Source organism: Amblyomma maculatum, chromosome 11 (assembly GCF_055883805.1).
Source record: "Amblyomma maculatum isolate TAMU_Amacu chromosome 11, ASM5588380v1, whole genome shotgun sequence".
Taxonomy (NCBI): Eukaryota; Metazoa; Arthropoda; class Arachnida; order Ixodida; family Ixodidae; genus Amblyomma; species Amblyomma maculatum.
The window spans coordinates 41,665,532-41,680,691 of record NC_139354.1 but is presented as its reverse complement, the minus strand read 5'-3'; the positions used below and the strand labels follow the sequence as shown (position 1 = coordinate 41,680,691).

Below are 15,160 nucleotides of genomic sequence, written 5' to 3'. Positions count from 1 at the left end.
TGCCTCTCACGCCCTGTATCCATCTTGCATCCGTTGCAATGACAGAGGAGGAATTTACATCTCTCCACTCGCCACCTACTAGGTTGCGTTCACTATGCTGCTACTTGCAACGGCGGTAGGTGGCGTGTTACGTCATCGTATACGCCATCTACTTATACAAATACGCCATGCAATACAGGTAAACGAGGCTAAGAGATGCACTGTAAAACACGGCATACGGTACCTACTCCAATCGTCAGGTCGCTGCAACTCTTGTCCGCGGGCACGGGTCGACTCTAGGAACCGGAAACTGATAGATGGCTGGCGAAGACCATGCACGCAACGGTTAGTTCGGTGCCCTCTCTCTCGAGGGGTCGCAGCGGCAACTCGGGGCGATGGAGCTTAATCGTCGGACATGGCTGGATGCAGATCTTTCTGGGAAGTTCGAACAGCAAGCACGCGGCTCCGACGTTCCAGCAATAAGCTCGCGCTTTCCACGACTCGAGCACGTGCACGCGTTCGCAAGTGGCACGAGCCCCACACATTCATTTTCTTCTTCCTTGTCTTCAGGCTTCGGAAGTCACTTAGCCGTAGCGAGGTCCATACGCAGTGCTAAATAACTGTCAAGACACATACATAACAGCTGAAAGAATACAACACAGCCAAATCAGCGCTGCTAGAATACAGCATAGCAATGAAATAGTGCGCGAACAAAAAGTTAAGGAAACGTCATCATCATCATCATCATCAGCCTGATTATACCCACTGCAGGGCGAAGGCCTCTCCCATATTTCTCCAATTAACCTGGTTTTGTGCTAGCTGCAACCACTTGACCCCTGCGAACTTCTTAATCTCATCCGCCCACCTAACTTTCTGCCGCCCCCTGCTACGCTTTCCTTCCCTTGGAATCCAGTTTGTTACCCTCAGCGACCATCGGTTATCCTCTCTTCGCACTACATGTCCTGCCCATGTCCATTTCTTCTTCTTAATTTCTACTAGAAATGTCGGTAACTTGAGTTATTTCTTTGACCCACTCTGCACGCTTTCTATATCTTAATGTTACCCCTACCATTTTTCGTTCATAGCCCTCTGGGTTGTCCTCAACTTAAGTAGAACTCTCTTGGTTAGCCTCCACGTTTCAGCCCCATAGGTGAGTACAGGCAAGATGCAACTGTTGTATACTTTCCTCTTGAGCGATACCGGTAAGCTGCTAGTCATAATCTGCGAGTGCTTGCTAAGGAAACGTTTGACACCGCTAAACCTATGTAGAAAAAGCGAAAGCGCGCGACTCCTCCATGGGTGTCTGCGAACCTCAAGGACACCACAGGTGAGTCTAGACTGCACGAAGGTATTGAGGGCATTTAAAGGGAGAGTATCCCAGATGAGCAGCGGTGGTGGTGGAGAGAAATTAAAGAGTAGGCAGGTGACTGGAAGGCTTTGTAGCATTGTGTCAGGCTGTGTTGATATGCATACCGATGCGATGAAGTTTGTCAGGGGTGTGAAGAGGAAGAAGCAGGTAGCGAAGCAGCAACAAAAGAACAAAAGAGCGCCGGCCGCTACGTGAACACGTGCGAAGAGCAAGCAGGTCTGCTATGTAAAAGAAAAACGGAAGCAGCAACAGAAGGAGAATGCGAAGAAGAAGCAGGCGGCGAGCAGACCACGAGCCGCTAGTCACGCCGGAGAAGAAGAATTCACGCCGCTGAAGGTCAAACTGTGGCGTACAAGAAACGAGCTGCAGCTAACCCAATGAAGCTTTCACTTCAAAAAGCTTTCTTAGCACTGAAGAAACTGCACTAGTGAAACGTGAAAGCCTGAAGTTGCCGCCGCTGCTGCGACAATAGACGCGTGGTCAATTTATTTTTATTTAACTTCGTTTTGACATGTTTTATTGTCATAATTTGAATTTTAGCTCCTAATTTTCACCTGTATATTTCTACTTCATTTTTATTTCTATTTTGTCATGAGACTACGCTATATGACCTCATGACCTCATGTCAATTACTAGATTACGGTATTTCATTACCTTATAGCTTTTTCACAATCCTAACCCCGCTTCCGACTCTTGCGAAGAAAGAGTGGGAACAATCAGTGCCTCCACCCGTCTTGAATGGCGCTGCCAGATGGCTTCTCTCGTAGCACATGAAAGCGTTGACAGCGGTTTCTTTCAGAGCCGTGAAAAGGTCTAGCACAGGAAAGAGTTGATGGCAGTCCACCCTAAGGGTCCAGTCAAACCGGTTTCTCAGAAAGTCATGAAAATGTCAAGGGACTTTCGTCTCCATTTTGCATCGGTCGCCTTCCAATGTTTATTTTATCTCCCCTTTTGTCCTTCCTCCACCTTTCCTAAGAGAAACAAGAGGTGAGTTTCTCTCCTTTTTGCTTCCTGTAGCCAATGTCATTTGCATAGATAATTGAAATATAGGGGTGTCTGCTTTTAAACTGTGTGGTCGCAGTTGCCACCATGCTTGGATTTTTCACATTGATCTTGAATGTTACAAACAGAGCTCATCAATACTACCAGTTGCAAAGCTTTCCATTGGACCCATGCATCGAAAAATGCGTTTCTAATATAAATATAATAACTGATCAAAATTCGGGTATAGTATACGAATGGGGTCGGCGCCCGCTGCCATTAAAGAAAATTTTGGCCAATTTGCAAAGCTTCAAATGTTTCATAAATGTACAACGACCAGGAAAATAAATTCAGTTAAAGTATTGCAATAGCGAATATTGTGGAAGAAGGCCAGGTCGAGACGGCAAGGTCGAGACGGCAAGGCAAGAGATGCCGTGTCTGGCGGTCTGGCGTTTATTCCGATGGACAACTGAGGCGCGTGCCACCGGTGGCGCCACGGGAAGATGAAGATGATGATTGTATATACACGTGAAAGAAGAAGATCCTTGGAAGGCTCACACAATTTCCCCGGGGGGTCGGAAGCGGCCAGCCTGGCCGCTCTTAAGCAACTGCTGCATCGCGGCGCACAAATGGCTTCAACCGAGACACATGAGCTATTTCAGTGCCACGGTGACGTCGATCGGCTGGGGGATGAATAGGTGCCACTTCGTAGTTCACTGGGGAAGTTTGGGCGATGACCGTGTATGGACCAAGGTAGCGGTGATGAAATTTATCACTAAGGCCAGGGGTGCGGATAGGTGCGTAAAGTAGTACTTCGTCACCAGGACGGAATGAGACCTCACGAACGATGAGTAGAATCGTAGCGACTCTTGCGATCTTCCTGGCAGGCTTCGGTGTTGAGGCGAGCAAGGGGACGGCATCTGGTCACACGGGATACGAACTGGGCAGGCACTGATGTGGAGGAACAGTCGAACGTAGAGAAGAATGAACTGTCGAGAATTGTGGTGGGAGGGTGGCCATAAACGAGGAAAAATGGAGAGTAACCGGTAGTCCGCTGTACTGCTGTATTATAGGCGAATGTGACGAATGGTAAAATAGTGTCCCAATTTCGATGATTCGGTGTGATGTACATTGAGATCATATCCGATAAAGTGCGATGAAATCGTTCCGTCAGACCGTTAGTCTGAGGATGGTAGCTTGAAGTGGTCTTGTGAAGGGTGGATGATGGGTGGAGAACTTCGGCAACGACTGTCGATAAGAAGGTCGTTCCGCGGTCGCTTAGGAGCACCCGGGGAGCGCCATGCCGCAATACAATATATCGCAAAAAGAAATTTGCAACCTCTTGAGCCGAGCCAGTTAGCACAGGTGCTGTCTCCGCGTAACGCGTAAGGTGATCCACAGCCGTAATGATCCAATGGTTGCCCCGATCGGAGAGAGGCAGGGGACCATATAAGTCGATGCTGATTACTTCGAATGGTGTGGCTGGACAGGGAAGGGGTTGCAGGAGGCCAGCAGGTGGAGAAGTCGGCCGTTTGCGACGTTGGCACAGGGGGCAGGAAGCGACGTATTTAGCTACACTGGAGGACAGGCCAGGCCAGAAGAACCGTCTCTTCACGCGGTCGTAGGTATTGTGAAAACCTAGGTTAGGTGACCTGCCGTAGCGTCATCGTGTAGAGCCGCTAGGATACTTGGGCGAAGCACACGCGGGAGGACTGGGATCCAGCGGGTTGCATCAGGGCAATACACGTAGCGGAGTAAGATGCCATCTTTGAGCTTGAAGTTGCGTAACTGTCGGCGGAGTCTAGCATTTGGCGGGTTCAAAGCGCCTTTAAGGCGGTCTATGATGGGATGGCAGTAGGCGTCGGCTAGTTGCTGCGACCGGTGAGCGTGTTTGTTGTCAGAGGCGTCAAACGAAACTGCTGTGATATGCGTCGGAGGAAGAGAAAATCGACTCTGGTCAGAGGAGGAAATTCACTGCGCAGAAAAACTGCAGGTTGATGGCGAAAGTGGGCAGCGAGAAAGCGCGTCGGCATCTTGGTGGTTGCGATCTGCTTTATAAACGACGTCGAACTGGTACTCTTGTAGGCGTAGACTCCAACGACCAAGTCGACCTGCCAAATGTTTCAGCGAGGACAACCAGCAAAGAGCATGGTGATCGGTCACAAGTGTGAAGGGGCGACCATATAGATAAGGACGAAATTTCTGAACCGCCCAGACGACGGCAAGACATTCCTACTCGGTAATTGTATAATTTTGCTCAGCTGGCGTCATGGTGCGGCTGGCGAAGGCAATTACTTTCTCACGGGAAGTTGTGTCGCACTGTGGAAGTACAGCGCCGAGACCGCGACCACTGGGCATCTGCAGTGTGCAGGATGGTTGGAGCGATGTCGCTAAAGTGGCCAAGAACAGGATCCGATGTTCATAAAAATCAGATCTCATGCTCATAAAATTACTCGCTCATCCGTCGTGTAGCACCTCGGAAAACAGGCCTTCATGAAATAAATACACTTCGCCTCACACAAGCATACGTTACCAGCAGAGTCGCATACGCTCTTCCATACTTGCCCCTCACTAGCAATGAACGCCATCGAGTGAACGCTTTACTCCGCAGTTGTACAAAAACAGCCCTGAGCCTTCCTCCCCAGCACCTCAACACTCCGCTTACTCAAACTTGGGGCCCATAATATGTATGAAGAACTCCGAGAAGCCACGCTGACAGCCCAGACACAATTTTGCCTTTCGTGTACACGAGCAGGTCGCGCACTGTTCCATTCTCTACACATATCCCCAATAGGACTCCCATATAAAGGCACCCCATTACCTCCTGCAATTTGCTGCAAAATTTTGGTACCCCCTTCCTAAAAACATGAACCCAGAACGGGACGGGAAACGTAGAACAGACAGAGCGCATTCCTTACGCAGACAATATGGAGAAGACCCTAGTGTAGCATATGTAGATGCGGCCACTTATGCAAACATCCGTCGTAAGGTACTAGCAGACTAACAATCATGCAAAACTACTTTCTGCTTGCTCAATTCTCATCGATTCTACTACAGAGGCGGAGGAGGCAGCCCTTGCGCGAACCATGACATCCACACCCGCTGCCAAAATAATTTGGGATTCTAAAACAGATATCCTAAACTTTGCCAATGGTTTAGTGTCCCCTAACACCCACCGCCTTTTGCGTTTTTGGCAACCCCAACAATCTGTAACCCTTATATGGACACCCGCGCTTGCGGGCCTTCCCAGTAATGAGGAGGCTCACTCCTTGGCCCGAGGTGTCATTTTCCAGGCTGAGGAGGAACAGTTTTCCTCAGATGCCGGGGAATGCCTGCTGTCCTTTCGTGACATCCTTACCTACCACCGCGAAAATAGGAGGACCTAAGCACCCCCTGCCCAATACCCCATCCTTCTCCACGCCCGCTTTCCTGACCAGTTTTCTTCCTGCAAGCTCTGTGGCATACCTGGCGACTTTCTACACACACTACTCACCTGCCCCTCATTCCCTCATCCTCTTTCACTAGAGGTGGCCCCAGATTACTGGGAGAAGCTACTCACCAGTACCTCCTATAAGGACCATGCGCTCTTGCTCGGATAGCCCTCCAAAGGTTTTCATTTGTTTTGTAAGAGGGCCCTCCGTACATGGAGGGGGCTCTCAAATGCCATGCAGGGGGCAACGCCCCCACCTTCTGTAATATTGACAGCAAATGTTTCTACCCCCACCACCTGTTCTATCCTATCAAAGATGCCGCCCCGGTTACTCCAGCCACTGAGGTCAGTGCTGCGCTCGCCTGGAGTGTAGGCTGTGAGCTAGGCCCTGGAGACAATGCGCGTTGTATTGTCTCGGTAAGTTCTTCTGGACTCTCTTGAGAAACCAGTGGGTATCCGGTTTTGCATGTGGCACTGTGTGGGCCTGTCTCATCGCCTTCCAGGGTTTCACAAAAGATTTGGCTTCTGCGTGGTAAATTATCTGCATGATATTAACATGATAGCGTTAACGGCCCCGTGTCGCAGAAAAGTCGGTGTCGTCGTCGGCGGCCGCCGTCCCGCGTCGTCAGGCGTTGGCCGTGAGCGAAAAATCCCAGAAGCATTAATAAATAAAAACGAGTAGGAAAAATCACCGACCTGAGGAATAAAACGTGGGCCTCCGGGGAACCACTCCACCACGCCAGCTAGATGGTTTGAAATGGACAAAGGCGCGTCTATCGATTGCGGTTATAGTGAACTAGAATACTCATCCTAGTTCACCATAATTGTGGTGTTGTCTCAGAAATGTCCCTAGAAAAGTGTATTGTGGCGTATAATAATAATTATGATAATGTAAATTACAGAATTACTAGAACACGCAGTTAAGCGAGTGGCAAGTTACTTTTCCGCTGTAATTCCTCTTTGCTTGGGGTGCACGTAGCGCCATCATGCGTGTGGGGTCACGGAATAAGATAGACAGGGCACGGCCTCCGAGATCTTCATCACGCCGGCTCGGATCGGCAACGACGTTGCCGATGAACTACGACTGCAACTCGAGGCCCGCGCGTTTCGGCAAGGTGGCTGGCAGCGCTTCTTCGTTCCGGAAGGATTAATAAATAAAAATGAGTATAGCAAGTTGCTCTATGTAGGAATTCGAAACAGAGCCTCCCTTCTCAGTGCACGCCTCAGCCGCATTGTAAGCGAAGGAACGCTTGTACGCGCGAACTGGAGCCGAAAGGTTCACTCACAGAAGCCGCTAGGGGAAGCGATGACGTCACCGCTAGGGCATGAAGCGTCGGAAAATGAGCTCGCTCTTGAGACGTGTAATGAAAGCGGTTGCGTCTACCTGTGCCGGGCGCACTACGGTGTCTTTTGTGCGCGCGAACTGTAGCGAAAAGTTTCTACTACTCGCAGAGGCCGCTAAGGGAAGCAATTACGTCCCCGCTATAGTGAACTAGAATACTATCCACTATATTTATTTATTTATTTATTTATTTATTTATTGAACCTTACAGGCCCCGAAGGGCATTGTGTAAGGGGGGTTACAATATCAAGGTTAATGGCTGTAAACAAGGAGCAGACACTAGGTATTACATAATTTCAAACATAAAAGAATTCCCAACGTAATCCCAATAGTCCTCGCTAAGACATGAAGAGTCGGAACATAGGCTTGCTCTTGAGAAACGAGTAATGGAACCGGTGCCGTCTACCAGTGCCGGACGCACTACAGTGTCTCGCTCATCAGTGACTTCCTCATCGGTGAGTACTGATGGGCCATCTACGTCGGCTGGTGCACGACCGCGAGGGAGGCTGCGTAAGACGGAGGCACAGAAGGCGGACGCCAAAGCTCGCCATGCTGAGGCCTGCAACGAAAGCGACGCGAAAATGCTAACTCCGGGAACAAGAGGTTCAGGTGTCCACAGAAACAAGTGTGACCGATACTGCGCTTTTCCCTTGCTGTGAACCAATTATTATTATTATTATTATTATTATTATTATTATTATTATTATTATTATTATTATTATTATTATTATTATTATTATTATTATTATTATCTTTAAAGTACGCTGACATCACACAGCACACGGACGCCACTTCATTTCGCCTCCATCGAAACGCAGCCGCTTCTGAAATGAGTTTGTAATCTGCACGACAGTTGACATTGGATGGATAGCCGAAGTAGGGAGCCTCGATGTGGTGCGCGCGGACTGTGGCGCGCTTACATCGAGCAGTACCACCTAGCACCCTATGCCGAGGCGTACAAAGGAGGGCTCCGGACCGATTTGATTGATTTATACGAAGGGAAAAGCGCGGTAACTGTCTCACCTGTTTTCTGTGGACACCTCAACCGCGCCGTAAGCAAGGGAGGAAGGTGGGAGTGAAAGTGGAAAGAGAGAAAGGGGAGCCGTAGTGAAAGGCTCCGGAGTAATTTTGACCACCTGGGGATCTTTAACGTGCGCTGACATCGCACAGCACACGGAAGCCTCTTCGTTTCGCCTCCGGACCGAGCACGCTCATACACACGGCGATGGACGAGGAGAGAAGACTCGACCCGTGTAGGGCGACGGTATTTATTAATATTGCACTTCAGGTTCCGTACTGCGCTTCATGCTGGAACAAAACCTAAGGTTGCGTTTTATTTTTCAGTGACGCACCCGGGTATATACCGCCGTCGCTGAGCTGCTTTCAACATTCCGGAGCAACGAGGGCCCACGAGAATGCTTTGCGCGCGGACTGAGAAGCCAAGCACACAAAACCATTGCAAACGCTCTTCAATAGAACAGCTGCAGTGATGGTGGTGGCATTTTGTGTACGTCCCATCATTTTTGCTGCCAGGATCCTTACTTCCAGATTCGCAGATCGCAGATTCTCCACAAGGGTTTCTGTTGTGTCGGCGTGGCTGCCATGGATGCCACATGGCCCGCCGAACGGCGGCGTGCAGGAAGAAACAGACAGCCATACTCCACGACAGCCAAATGCAGACTTGGCCTTTAATTCATGAGAGAGGGTGCAGGACGGGAGAAAGAGTACGGTGGCACAGCCACTGCGCAAACCTTGATTTCGAAACCGAAACCAAAAGGACGATACCGTACGTTTTCATTCCCTCGCTGAACAATTATCAACATAAAGACGAATGAATATAGTGGCATAACGCTGCTAAAGCCTTCCCTCACACGACGGTATGTTCTACAAATCCGCACCTTTAATGCAAACGGCAATATTCTGGTTAATAGCTGTCACAAAGTTGCCCCGCCGTGTGGGGCAACTTTGTGACAACGTTGTTTTTGGCTGAATATGATTGGGAAAAAAAGGGCTGACATAAAGTTACCCCGTCAAAAGTTTATTTGCGTTGTCTACAATTAGTTTCTGCTCCGGCAGCGTTACTATTGCATTACAAATAATTGATACATGTACCTCCTCAATCAAGATCTTTTACTTCAAAGATGCCTCGCTTGCCTACTGGCCTAGGGGATTAATTTGTGTACAAAATTTCCTCTTTTGAGTACAAAATAGCGTCTTCGCGGTCCGGCCATCTCCAATTCTTTTTGGTCCTCTCCATAGTGCTGACGATGTACCCCTCAGGTTTGACTTCCGTCACTCTTCCCGGGAAAAGTTGTCCTTCGAAAGTCATCCCCCTTGAAGGTGCTTACTCCGGAAACCGTACCGCGGACCCTCGGGACGTTGCTAGTATTTGGAACCACGGAAGTGGTAGGAGTGTCCGTTTCCGATAGGTTGTCAAGCCTTCCGGAGAGTACCTCGGAATCACTTGTATCTCCTTCCGACCACTTTTTGTTGTCTCCATGCTGACCATCTGAAGACGATTCGCTGTCACTGTTTCTTCTGCGCGGTCGTCCTCAAGAGAAGACCTCTTCCTAGGTCGTCTAGCTCTGATACCGGAGGAAGAGCTGCCCTTCTTTCCGGTTGTCGGTTTTCCCGTCCTGCTGGCTTCTTTCTTGGCGTGTCACAAAGTTACCCCGCCAAGTATCAACGTTTCAGTTTCCTTTCTACAACCTTATACAAACATGACTTGATTAAATTTATATTACAGCTTATTTTAGCCTAGATATTAGCAATCAGAAGTACAAAGCTCTTTTCGCTGGATTTCTCGTGCGGACGGGTCGAGCACACACAGTTTACGGTGCTTCACCAGATGGGCGCTAAAACACGATTCAACCTGTCGACGTCTGGGTGGCTCCGGAGCGCGGGAACTTCGGCCGGCTGCCGGTAGGTGGCACGGCATATCAGGCGAACTTGTTGAGTGGCTCGTAGCTTTTCGGCGGCGCCTGATCGGGGCGCGAGATGTAAAATACAGAAAACCGAGCGCGTGTCACAAAGTAACCCCTGCAGTCACAAAGTAACCTCATTTTACGGTACTGCAGTTTCCAAAGTGGTATGGGGAGGTATTCCGCAGATCACACCTTTACACGAGTTGTGGGGAGCGCGGTATGCTTCTGGCAGGGTATTCTTAGCGACTTGCAATTTTATTAGCGCAGTGAGCTTTGTTGCGGGATTTGGGGGGTGTTGAAGATAGCAAATTTTTTTTCTGCACATTTACGGTGACGCCGGCAGCTTCGTGTTGCATGAGGCCAGCTCTTGCAATGTCATCTTTCCGAATTTTGTTGAGGTGCGAAGGTGCCCTCGTAGTGTGAGGTCCACTGCATGAGTTTCGGTGGTAAGATGAGGTTTCATATCGTTTTTTGCTTTAGTCATTGTCCACCCGCCTTCGTGCTCCGGGAATTCATTGTAAGTATTTGCACCAATGCTAGCGCCGCTGACCATAGATGAAGGCCAAGGGCATGCGCTAACATATATCGCTGGTGCGGGGTCAAAGTATTCGTTTGTCACTCGATCGTGGAGAGCGCTAGGCGAGTAGATGATGTCTGCTTCTTAGGAGGTTCATGAAATTATCCCTTGTCCACTGAATACGCACTTTGACAAGACAGAGAGTATACCAGCGAGCGTCAGGCCCAGTGCAGTATGTCTAAAGCGGTCGACAGCCATGGACGTTGGGATGAAGTCGTGACGCTTACTCGTGTGACGTTTTCCAGCGTGTTTCAAGGTCAGGTTTGACGCTCGAAAGAAGGTGGGTGTCGAAAGAAGCCTTGCCAACGTCTTTGCGCTTGAAAAACTTATCGCACGCTGGGGAGGCCAGTCTGCAACGGTAGGGCGAGCGCGCGCGCGATCGAGCCGCGAGTTGCGACGAAGCGAGGCCCGAACCACGAGTTTCTTGTTGTGCAGCCGAGCTCATTAGCAACGTTACTGCGCATGTCGTTTGCTACATGTGCACCTGGCATTGTGGGCTTTGACATGTGCGATATCCGTCGACTTCATTTTGGGCAGGAAAGCCTCAGGTGAAGCAGTACAATGCAAATTTTGTTCCCTGTAAAAATCGATGCTGCATTAAGGAAATTTATTCATTCCCCGCATTTAACTAGAACTTGTGAACATCTACCCCGACCATCACTACTGAGATCTCGAAAATGCCAGAGAAGTCTACATCAAGACTGCGGATGGGTGATAACCGACTGGTCAATGAAGCCTCGAGCCCGAATCTGGTCGAGTCACGTTGTGTATCCTAGCCACTTTACCCAAACCCGTGATCACAGGTAAACTGCTAGGAGAGAAGGTCATCCAATGCCGTTGTTAGATTCTCGGTGGCGACATCTTGACAGTGCTCTTCACATCGTCTGAAAGTTAATGTAGGCATAATCTATCATCAGAAATTTAAAACCAGGCTCTAACTGCAGCTCGTGAGAGCGGCCGGTGATGACAAAACTCGCGTGTCTTTATTCTGGCCGTTAAAATATTCGTTTGCTTTGAAACTATCCCCTTTACGATTTTAATGTGTATTAGCGGCTGCGGGCCGACTTCTGTTTGTCAGTGTCCGTTCAAACAAGTTGCCTGGTAAAATAAAACTTGGCGGTCTAATCGGTGCTGAGTCTAGATTATTCTACTGCAGGAATGCATTGACTATATTCTGTTGCCACAAAGTACATATTTTGAGAAAATTCAAACTTAATGATGCGCGTTCTCTGTGTTGTTGCGGGCAGGAAGGCGAGTAACGGCATGTGGTAACTGAAGTAACACACAATTTGTGCTGGTTATACTACGTGTCGTGCAAGAAGCACTTCTGGTGGTGGCTTGAAGTGGGTTAATAACAACTGTGACCTCGACCATTTCGCGCATGAACGTTGACAATTATTGCGAATTTTTAGCGTCAACATTAATTAAAGACGTCACGAATGATAAGGGGAGCGTCAGATGCCTGCGCAGTGCTCGTGGGAGCACTCGCTTAGCTGACTGTCGAGGGCTGTCGCCGGCACCTTTCAATGGTGTTATCGTTCTCGCTGACCGTCTACATTCGAAGTAGAGGCATTCTGGTTAGCGCTGCTCTTTGAGGTTCAAAGTTCTAGCTTGTCTTTTTTGAAGGCATTGTTGCCCTTGCTTCTCTTCTGTCCTCATAGCTTGATCTTGTCAACTAAGAAAGCGATCGTGTTCTCGGCGATCGGCACCAGCACTCATGAAAGGGTCCGCCGAAGATGACGCCATTATGTGAGGCCATAGCGGGTGGCATTTGATCGATGGGTTATGCAAAATAAGAAAATGGTCCTTTAAGCACAACATGAGCGTACCACCACTTGTCCAATAAGTTGCCAACCATGTCGTCAGGGAATACGCGCTAGAACCTGTCCCCAACTATACAATCTTGTGTCGCCGCAGTGTCAGTATTGGATGCAGTAAATAATATTGTTCAGTGAGTATTTCTTCATCTAACGTTATTTTGAAGCCACTTGCGACAATAACATACGAGCAATTCAATAACCCCAGTTATAGCCGCTAGTCAACTTCTTAACGTCGTTTTGGGTTGGTAGACGGAACCGTGCCGAACAATCGGAGGTGGATATGTAGCCGTTAAATGGATTGCTGCCTTAAAGCCATCTATTTCTAAGAACGAAAGAATGGGACTTGGTTGTACGGTATTTGCAATACGCGGTTGCTTGCACGGATGACCAACGGACACGCACACCCATTTCTGTTAAAAGTAAAGTTATTTAGAGGCAACAACTTGGAAAGCTTATGCTAGTTATAATGACAATTAGATACAGCAGAAATTTACGTATTATTTTCAAAGCGCCAAGGTTTACAATTGGAAACAAGAATACAAGCAAAAGTAATGCAAGACAAATGTTGATGTGTCGCCCGTAACAATCTCAACTGATCATCTACCACTAGCGCGCAGCATTACGGAAGTCCGCATGTAGTAAGCCAAGTTATTTCCTCAGTGGAAACATGGAGCATTCCGTTGATTTCTGCTTCGCCAAGCGTTGTGATGATGCTGCGCCACCACTACAAGTGTCAGCCCGCGTCACATCGTCCAGCAGCGCCTTCTCAGAAAGCATCAGCAGCAGCAACGCGAAGACCATCATATGGACAGCTCCCACGCCCATTGGGAGCGTGGAGAGGTCACCAGGAAGAACGCCTTCGACGACCCTGAATAGCTCCGATGTCATGGCGCCTAATCTACCGAAAGTGTACGCCCCCGAGAAGGCCACGCTGCGGACCTGTGTCGGGAACAGCGCCACCGTGTGGATGCAGAGCAGGACGTAGGCGATGTTTAGCAGCAACACCCGCCACATGAGGCCCAACAGAACCGGAAACGTGAGGCCCAAGAAGTGCAAGGTCGCCTGGAACAGCAGCAGCAGAGAGGCCGCCAGCAGAAAGACTACCAGGGGCGTCCGCCGGCCGTGGTGCCTGACGATGAAGTAGGCTACGGCCATGGCCGGCACGTTACCAGCAATGACAACCCACTTCGCAGCCTGAACGTACGGCTGGTTGAGGTTCCGGTAGTAGTAGTTGATGTACAGTGTGAACCAGCACCCGAAGACAACGAAGCAGTGGGCCAGCATAACCCGCGAAGAGTAGTAGCCCAGCCACGGTCGGCCTGCTGCATAATGGTGGTTGCGGTTGGCAGATTCTGCACCCCCGATACGGTCAGCCAGCATCGCTTTGACCTCCTCCAAGCGCTCAATGACGACCTCTGCATCTTCGCCGTTGAGCCGGGCAGCCCAAAGGGCAACGCGTCTTGCTTCCTGGAAGCGCTTGCTGGCGATGAGCCAGTGGAACGACTCCTCGGTGAAGTACACCGTCAGGGTGAGGGCCAGTGCCGGTGCCACAAGCCCCGCGTGACAGAGGCGCCAGTCCAGCGCCAGGTAACCGATGGTGGCCACGTACACAGGCGCGAGCACAGTGGGCCAGCAGACGGCGAGCGCGCAGAAGGCCTCTCGTGGTCCTGGAGGCGTTGTCTCGAACAGGAGCACGAAGGCCACGACCTCGAGCGCGCTCACAGCTGCCGATGACATGAAGCGTAACGCTATGAATACGTGCGCTGTGGGCGCCAACGGGGTGGCCAGCCCGGAGCACAGGAGCGCGCACAGTGACGCCCACATGATAGGCCTACGACCCCAGCGGTTGGATGCGAGCCCTGCGCATGGCACGGACAGTGCTCCTCCACACATGAAGGATGCGCTGACGAGGTGCTGGTACCAGGCACGGTCGCAGACCATGTCCCACTGAACCACCACCGTGTTGCCCGTCATGCGCGTGTCGTAGTCCCACGCGTCGCAAGCGACCATAAGCTCAGCTTCGCCTTCGACATCTGCGCCGGCTTCTTGCGCTGTCGTTACGAGCGGCGTCTGGTAGCGGTAACAGCTACTAAACCTGATTGTGGAACCCGGTAGCCGTGGCACGGACAGGTTCTTCCAGGCCTCTACGGTCATGTTGGAGTACTCGACGCTGGAGCGACACCAGTGTTCTATGGGTTCCAGATCGGTGGTGACAGCAAAGCTGTACGAGTAGGCAACGAAAGTGGTCACCTCCGCGCAGAGTAACACCAGACTCTGGAAGCGCCCGAAGCCGAACACAATCATAGCCTGCAGCAGCGTCTCCGTCGGGTTGTCCGAACCATACTCGGTTGGTGGAAAAAATATGCTCGGTAGCAGTGCAGACGCAAGGCTCTTGGAGCGCTTTGCCATGACTCGCTCTCGGTTTTTACTCGTGCTGTCTCCCAGGAATTCGTAACCGCTGTTGAGTCGTAGTTTATTCTTCTTCGTCTGTTCTCGAGGACAGCACGCGCTTGGGCATGCCCGTGACGAAGACACGGGCAATTTGTTCTTTTTTTCTTTTCTATACGTTATGACCCTGTGCACTGTTAGATTTTTCATTTTTGCGTAGAAACCTTAAGATAATTTAATTCATCCAATTTACATGATTCCTAAAACAGTTACCTTGCAGAAATTTGGCAGATGAAAAAACCCTGCCTTGATATATGAATGCAAAAGAATTGCAGTCCCGCGGGTGAAAT

At 50.0% G+C, this 15,160-nt stretch overlaps 1 protein-coding gene across 1 annotated transcript; it reads right to left on the bottom strand.

The window, feature by feature from the left end:
- Window positions 1-13,070: 13,070 nt before the first annotated feature.
- On the bottom strand, window positions 13,071-14,831 carry LOC146173630 (solute carrier family 22 member 7-like). The gene has a single exon (XM_084585236.1). It carries the CDS (start codon window positions 14,829-14,831, stop codon window positions 13,071-13,073), a length of 1,761 nt encoding a protein of 586 aa, XP_084441362.1.
- Between the last annotated feature and the right edge of the window lie 329 nt (window positions 14,832-15,160).